We start from the raw sequence: 8,317 nt of genomic DNA on the forward strand, positions 1-8,317 counted from the left end.
CTCCCTGACATGACCTGAATTGACCCAGCATTGTTGTACAGCCTAACATAACCCAATCTCTCCCACCCAACCTAAGCCAAGCTAACACACAAGGGGCCATTACACCACTACAGTAGACCCCTTATTTAATGTGAAATAGGCACCAAACAAATTCTAGCATGACGGAGGTGTTATTTCAATGAGATTTATCAATTTGGGACTGGTGGGAGTTGTTTTCTGTGAGTGTGTGAGTGTGTGTGTGTCTAACCTAACCTGACCTAACCTATCTATCTAGCTATCCCAACTTAACCTAACCTATCTATCTAGCTATCTCAACTTTATTTAACCTAACCTAACCTACTTATCTAGCTATCCCAACTTAACCTAACCTAACCTACTTATCTAGCTATCCCAACTTAACTTAACCTAACCTATCTATCTAGCTATCCCAACTTAACCTAACCTAACCTAACCTAACCTACTTATCTAGCTATCCCAACTTAACTTAACCTAACCTAACCTATCTATCTAGCTATCCCAACTTTACCAAACCTAACCTATTTAGCTATCTCAATTTAACCTGACCTAACCTAACCTACTTATCTAGCTATCCCAACTTAACCTAACCTAACCTAACCTATCTATCTAGCTATCCCAACTTTACCTAACCTAACCTATTTAGCTATCCCAACCTAACCTACTTATCTAGCTATCCCAACTTAACCTAACCTAACCTAATCTACTTATCTAGCTATCCCAACTTAACCTAACCTAACCTATCTATCTAGCTATCTCAACTTAACCTAACCTAACCTAACCTATCTATCTAGCTATCCCAACTTTACCTAACCTAACCTATTTAGCTATCTCAATTTAACCTGACCTAACCTAACCTGCTTATCTGGCTATCCCAACTTTACCTAACCTATCTATCCACCTAACTCAACTTAACCTAGCCTAACCTAACACCCAAGCGACCCCCACACTCCTACTCACTCTTGCTCCTCTTCGACCTGCCGGGGGAGAGCTTGTGGGTCTTGCGCGAGGAGGGAGAGGGTGAGGGCGTGCGCTTGCGGCCGGGGGAGAGGAGCTTCTTGGAGAGCGTCTTCCGGCGTGTGGGTGAGTGGCTGCTCTTGTGGCTGTGTCCGTGGCTGTGGCTGTGCAGCTTGTCATGGTCCTTCTTGCTGGGGTGACTCTTCTTGCCCGCCTTGCTGCTGCTGCTGCTGTGCTTGCGCCTGGAAATAGAAGAGATTGCCAAGTTACGGAGGTCCTTAATATAATAGTCATGTCAGAAAGAGCCATTATCAGAGTTGTCAGAAAGATATGGAGGTTCTTAATATAATAGTTACTTCCTCTCTCCCTTCCTGCCCTTTCCTTTCCCCCCTCCCTTCCTTCCTCCTCCTCCTCCCTTCCAGAGGTAGAAGGAGGCCAGCCAATGGGAGACCACAGAGAGACTGTGTGAGGTGTGAGAGGAAGACATGGGAAGGTTAGGTAGAGGTAGACCGATAGAAGTAGAGGTAGAAGAGAGGAGACCAGGGAGAGACAACAATGACTGGGAGACTGTGAAGAGGAAGGAAGGAAGAGTAGAGAGAGTAGAGGTAGACCAACCGAAGTAGAGGAGAGGAGAGAGGAGAGCACCAGACCAAAGAAGACCTGGAGACTGTGTGTAGAGGAAGACATGGGAAGGGACGCTGCTGTGTTTACCCCCGCCCAGGAAACACACAGAGTCAAGTAGGAGAGCCAAACAGATAAATAAAATAAATAAATAAATAAAAATTGATAACACATACAGGAAACAATTTTATTCACAAACAACTTAGATGACCTGACCTGAGACATGGTAAGACATGGGAAGGGACGCTGCTGAGCAATAAACACACACACACAAAAACACAGAGAGAGGAGGAGGAGAACCACTTGATAAAACAGTCCAAAAACAATAATAAAAAAATAATAAATGAAAAAAAAAAAAAAAGGGAAAAAAAGGGGGGAAACAGAAAGTGAAGAAGAAAATAAAGTGAAATCAAGGAGACATATATAACCGAATCTAACCTAAACCACAACCTAAAAAAATGAAAATAAAGGCAGAGATGGCAATGAAAGTAGTCCACACAAGAAAAAGAATAAATAAAAATGACGAGAGGAGAAAAAGACGAGACAAAAAAGCATGCAGGAGGCCGTTACTCCCAGTGACGAGGACGACTTTACTTTCTTCCTAAAAAAATAACAAAATAAATAACAAAAAAAAGCCTATGAAACCGTTTACTCACAGCGACGAGGAGGACTTAATCTTCTTCATCTTGGAGCGGTCGCTGGTGGAGGGCAGACGCTTACTGGGCCGGGACTTGCGCTTGCTCTCCTTCTTGTAGCCCGAGCGGTGCGGGGAGGAGTCTGAGGAGGAGGAGGTGGAGGAGGAGGAGGAGGAAGAGGTGGAGGAGGAGGAGGAGCTGCTGGAGGAGGAGGGGTTCCGGCGATGGCTGTGCTGGTGCTGGCCATGCATCTGAGGGGGAGAGGGAGAAGAAGGGTGAGATAGGGGGAAGGGAGGAGAAGGGTGATATGGGGGAGGGAGGAGAAGGGTGAGATAGGGTGATGTGGTAGGGTGTAAGAGAGGAAGGGTGGGACAGGGAGGAAAGGAGGGTGAGAGGGAGGGAAAGAAGGGAGAGAGAGGAAGAGGAGGGAGGGAGGGAGAGATGGAGGAAGGGATGCAAAGTTATATAATTATTAGGGTGATAAAGCAGGGTAACAGGGAGGAAGGGGCAGAGAGGGTGATTTAGAGTGACAGGGAGGAGTGGTTAACCCAGTAGCAGTGATGGGCCAAATTTGTGACTTTACCGTGTACCAGTGTCGGGCCAAAGATGAGTTACAGGGGGCAGCATGAGCCAGGCCACTATGAACACTTGCCTGTGCCGCTAAGATACTGGGCCCAACCATCAGGCCCCATCAAGAAAGCCTGCCAGCACAATAGGAACAAATGTCAACCCGGTAGCAGCGACGGGCCAAATTTGTGGCTTTACTGTGTAGCAGCGACGGGACAAATTTGTGCCATGCTATAAACCCCCCAAAATAGATGATGCATAAACTGATCACAAATGCTTTGATATATATTATGAAATGGTTTGCGTGAGTGATGATTTTTTCTCATTTTTCTCGCTTGGAGGGTACATTAAGAAACATGATCCCCGCTGCTACTGGGTTAACCTTTTTCTTTTCTCATTTTTTTTTTGTCTACCACACCCACACCCACACAGTAGCTCTCTGGTGCAGTGGTAGAGTGCTCGCCTCACAACCAAGAGGTCCCAGGTTCAATTCCCGAGCACAGTGGAGGTGGGGCTGGGGATTGCGAATCTATCGTGTGATCAGCCCACGGTGGATTACACACACACACACACACACACACACACACACACAGAAAAGAGAAACTCAAGCCCAGTCTCTCTCCCACCACAGACAGTCATGGGGGAAGGAAGGAAGGAGGGAAGATAGGAAGGCTTATCCATGAAGGGCCTTGCAAATATTTAGCTTGGTTCCTTTCCTCCCTCCATTCCTTCCCTTTCCTTCCTCCTTCACCTTCTTATCCACGGAGGTCATGTGGTGGTGGGAGTCGCCCGCCATCTCTCTCATGAGCTCCTGCGTCAGCTTCTGCCGCCGACGCTCCAGGGCAAGCTCACTCTCCTCCTCGAGGCGCTGCGGGTCCCAGCTCTCACCCTTACCACCCTTGCCCTCGTGTCTCGGCCCAGCGACGCCTCGGACAACGCACCCTGGAATGCACCGACGAAATTGTTATTGTTATTATTATTGAGATAACCTAACCTACCCAAACCTAACCTAACCCTGGAATGCACCGATGAAATTCTTATTGTTATTGTTATTAAGATAACCTAACCTAACCTACCCAAACCTACTTATACCTACCACAGCATAGCAAACCTACCCTACACTCCCATACCCTACCCTAATTATGTGAAAGGGCATCAAAGGAAAATAAAAACTTGATATGGAGCCAAACAGAAGAAAGAGGAGAAGGAGAAGGAGAAAGAAAAAAACAAAACCCCGCTGCCCCGTTCTTACCTTTGTGGGCGTGGGCGTGTGGGGTGTCCTTCCCTGCAGTCTGGTCGGGGCGGCCGGGCTCACTCTGGCTCAGCTGAGGGGACGGGGACAGGAAGGGAGGTTTTAGTGTTTGTCGATATTTCTTCTACTTCTCATTTATTTCTTACAGGAGTGGAGGGTTTCGGGTCCCTACAAAGGTCGGTTTAGGGGCCGTATTACAAGTCCAAGCCAAGAAGTTTTGGGTCCCTGCAGAGTTATTCATCCCGAACTTTGTAGGGACCCAAAACTCCTCGGATTGCAATTGTAGTAGAGTCCCTAAACCGACCTTTGTAGGGACCTGAAACTGCTTGGAGCTGACCTGTAATGCAGCCCAGGGACCTAGATCCTACAAGGTGGGCTGGAGGGAGGGGGCATGCAGCTGCTACAGAAGCTGAGGCATGGAAGGCTTTTCATACAATAACTGACGTAGGTTTTTAAGACTATCCAAATAAGCTCAAGCACACTATCTGAAAAGAAATTGAAAAAGACATGGAACAGCTTTGTAAGAATACTATTTATAATAACACAAAATCGTGTAAATCAAATTCAAATTAAACATATAAATCCTGCTAACAAAGGCAATAACAAGCTGAATCTTGCAACATCAGAATCTTCTTTGCTTTCTAAACCCAACGGGGAACTTTGCTGTGGCCAAGAACTGAACCGTGACCAGCAAGACGGGCAGCAAACACTCAGCCATTTGGCCAAGGATGTGGCCACAGCCAAGTGGGCTGAGGGTGACTTATCCATGCTGGAAGGGTCACTAATCCACGACTAAAGACCCATCCAAAATGAGATCTTTGGTGAGGTTGGACCCTTATGTTCACCTCAGTTGACCTCCCAAATGCTCTTCTTTTCATGTTACTGTAGGTCAATATAAATACCATGGCAGCTAGACTGACACCACCTCGCTCCCTCTATGCAGCGTGGTCACTGTTACATCTAGTATGAAACAGCTGCAGCAACATAGGCAACTGAAGGACAAAACATGATCAGAAAAAACCCGCCAAGCATTGCTCTCATAAATGAATGACAGGAGGAGATTTGGAACTAGACAAGCGAGGGTTCTGGATGGTATGACACTTCTTCTTTTCGCAATAATGCTGGCAGTTCGAGGGCAAAAAAATAAACAGAAAAAGCCCGCCAAGCACTGCCCTGACAACTGGAACGCAGGAGGAGCTTTGAAATCAGACAAGCGAGGGTTCTGGACAGCATGACACTTCTTCTCTTCACAATAACGTCGGCAGTTCGAGGGCCAAAAAATAAGCAGAAAAAGTCCGCCAAGCACTGCTCTCACAATTCGAAGACAGGATGGTTTCCGAAACTAGACAAGCGACAGTTCTGGACAGCATGATACTACTTCTTTTCACAATAACATCAGCAGTTCGAGGGGCAAATAATAAAGAGAAATAGCCCCCCAAGCACTGCCCTCACAATTGCAAGGGAGGAGGAGCTTTGAGATCAGACAAGCAAGGGTTCTGGACAGCATGCAAAGGGTGGGTGGCTACACTGATCTCCGTCCCGGCTGGCGTTTGCAAATAAGAGAGAGAGTGCGGCACAGACAATGGCGGAGGAATGGCGGGCCTGCTGTGTCTGTCCCTCAACACCTTCCCACCTGCTGCTGTACTAGAGGCTGCTGGTGGTGCTGGTGCTGCTGGTGCTGTTGGTCTTTGGAGGTTATCTGAGTCTCTGTCTTCTTAGGGTGACTTCTTATCATCAAGAGCAGCATTGGGGGAAAGGTCATCAGCATTACTCACCCGGACAGGGGCAAAGGTTCACCCAGCGACTGAACACTCAGGATCTTTTTATTGACACGGAATGAGGCACACTGAGAGGAAGCCCCATAGAGGAAGATAAGGGAGTTAAATGAAAAGAAAAAGAAGAAGTATATAAAGAAGAAAATGAAGATGGGGAAAAAGAAAAGAAAAAAAGAATAAGGAGGAGGAGGAAGAGAAAATAGGGACATGAAACAAGAAGCAGAAGAAGGAGACATAAAAGAAGATGAAGAAGAAGAGAAAACACCGAGACATCCAACCCCAGAGAGGAAAACAAGGACATTGAAGAAGAAGAAGAGGAAGAAGAAGGAGAGGAGCAAACACCCTGACATACACACATCTATTTAAGTATACATGTACAGAAAAAAAGACAGAACAACTTACAAGAAAAACAGCAACATTGAAAAGTGGGAAAAAGGCTCACTCAGAAACTAATGGCATCTCTTTACTGCCACAGAATGAGACTTGCCAGAACCTTCCCATACACATCATTTTTAAGTGTGTGTGTACAGAATAAACACAGGCTGAGTTATGAGGAAAAGGGGAAAAGTGGGGTGGGAGAAACCCAGAGAAAAAAGGCCATCTTATAATGAAAGATGGAAGATTCAAAAGGAAATGGAAGAAGTGGAAGAAGAAGAAGAGGAAGGAGAGGAAAGGTCATCTTATAATGAAAGAAGGAAGATCCAAAAGGAAATGGAAGAAGTGGAAGAAGAAGAAGAAAGGCCGTCTTATAATGAAAGAAGGAAGATTCAAAAGATGGGAAACAAGAATAAAAATGGATCACAGGAAACAACAAAAATAATAATAAGAAGAATAAAATGAAGAAGGGACAATTTATAATGAAAGAAGGAAGATGGAAAAGGAGAGAGAGAGAAAAAAAAAGGATCATGGGAAACAAGAGAAAACAACAATAGGAAACACCCGCTGAGGGATAATACCAACACACACACACACACACACTCACTTCTTGGGGTCCGCTGGTCTGGTGCGGGCTGCCTCGGTCCTGCCAACCTCACTGCTCTGGGGCGGCGGCAGCTTGGGGAGGCGGTGGTGGTGGGTGAGGGGGAGGGGGAGGAGGCTGGCTCTCGGCACCACACACTCTGTTTCGGATTGGCTAGAGGCCCTGCGAGGGTCCACCAGGGGCATCATGCATCCAGTACCTGAAACACAAGAATAGGCTGTGACGTTATTTATTTATTTCTTTTTTCTTTTTTTACAGCAAAGGAGACGGCTCAAGGGCAACAAAGAGTGTGCAGAGAAAAAAAACAAAAACAAAAAAAAACATTACTCACCGCTCCCATAATAGATAAAAGTAGAGTAGCCAAAAGAGAGGGCATTTTTGGGTACATGAACAGTAGGTTAATATACAGAAGTACACCCGCTGCCTGCCATGTACAATGACCTATGGCACAGCAGGAAGCGTATCATGCATTCATCGTAAACAATTAAATCTAATCTAATCTACCCTGACCAGCGGCATCATCTATTGACTACCTGAAATACAACAGGTCAGACGTAAGCTACATGAACAGTTGGGAAATATATATAAGTGCACCCACTGACCACCACTGATAAGAACCAATGGCACAGCATGAAGTATATTATGTACAGTAAATGCTCGCTTCAATGAGCCAATGGGGGGAAAGGGTGTGACATTATATCCGAAAATCTATTATATCTGAGGGACCTGCGACACACTAATTTAGTAGACACAAACAAAGTAGACATAAACAAAATGACAGAATTACACCCGACAACCACCAGTGAAGAGTTGGTAAATACAGACGAGTTGGTAAATATATAGAAGTACACCCACTGACTGCTGACCACCCCTTATTGGACAGTGAAAAAGAGGGAACGGAAGAGGGAGAAGAGAAGGAGGAGGGGGAAAGGAAGAGGGAAAGGAAGATATGCAAAAACGAGAGAGAGAGAGAGAGAGAGAGAGAGAGAGAGAGAGAGACGAGGAGGAAGGAAGGATTTTAGCAGGAGAAGAAACGCAGAAGAGGGAGGGAAGGAGAGGAGGAGAATGAGGAGGAGGAGAAGTTAAGAAAGAGATAATAAATAAGTATATAATTAAAATACTCGCCTAACACATAAGGACGCCCGGTACAGCCATCCTGACGCCGCCTTGCTTCTTCTTCTTCTTCTTTTGACCTGTAACGCTTTGTATCGCTTCTAAGGTCCTCCTCCTCTCGTTCCTCCCTTCTTCTCATTCACACACCTTTCCTTTCAGTATTATGTTATTTTCTACCCTGAAATAGTCACTTAAATTCACTTATTCAGACATTTATGCCCTGGCTCTTTCTGTATAGGTGACCCGTTGGAGAGTCAGGCCTTCCTATCAACACAACCTTTAAAAAACAATTAAAACAATGGTTCCATCTACACCCCTATGACACTTTGCTGCGGGACTCAGACAACCTGTAATTTCTGGCATTCACATTAATTCATACACTGCGCTCGAGCTTGGAAAAGGA

The 8,317-nt window shown here is 45.7% G+C and overlaps 1 protein-coding gene and 1 long non-coding RNA gene across 2 annotated transcripts; both read right to left on the reverse strand.

Moving 5' to 3' along the window:
- Positions 1-6: 6 nt before the first annotated feature.
- LOC126982704 (uncharacterized) lies at positions 7-656 on the reverse strand. The gene is made up of 3 exons (XR_007735302.1): positions 579-656; positions 443-503; positions 7-363 (listed from the first exon to the last, which is right to left on the reverse strand). It is a non-coding gene; the product is annotated as an uncharacterized LOC126982704 (long non-coding RNA).
- Positions 657-975: 319 nt separating this feature from the next.
- LOC126982703 (serine/arginine repetitive matrix protein 2-like) lies at positions 976-8,092 on the reverse strand (the record flags this gene model as incomplete). Its single annotated transcript, XM_050834988.1, is given in 7 exon segments — positions 976-1,214; positions 2,250-2,479; positions 3,547-3,737; positions 4,048-4,120; positions 5,681-5,771; positions 6,805-7,000; positions 7,927-8,092. Coding segments are annotated over 7 exon segments (1,147 nt in total), but the record flags the coding sequence as incomplete, so codon positions are not given.
- Positions 8,093-8,317: the final 225 nt, after the last annotated feature.

This window comes from Eriocheir sinensis, chromosome 51, assembly GCF_024679095.1.
Source record: "Eriocheir sinensis breed Jianghai 21 chromosome 51, ASM2467909v1, whole genome shotgun sequence".
NCBI lineage: Eukaryota > Metazoa > Arthropoda > Malacostraca > Decapoda > Varunidae > Eriocheir > Eriocheir sinensis.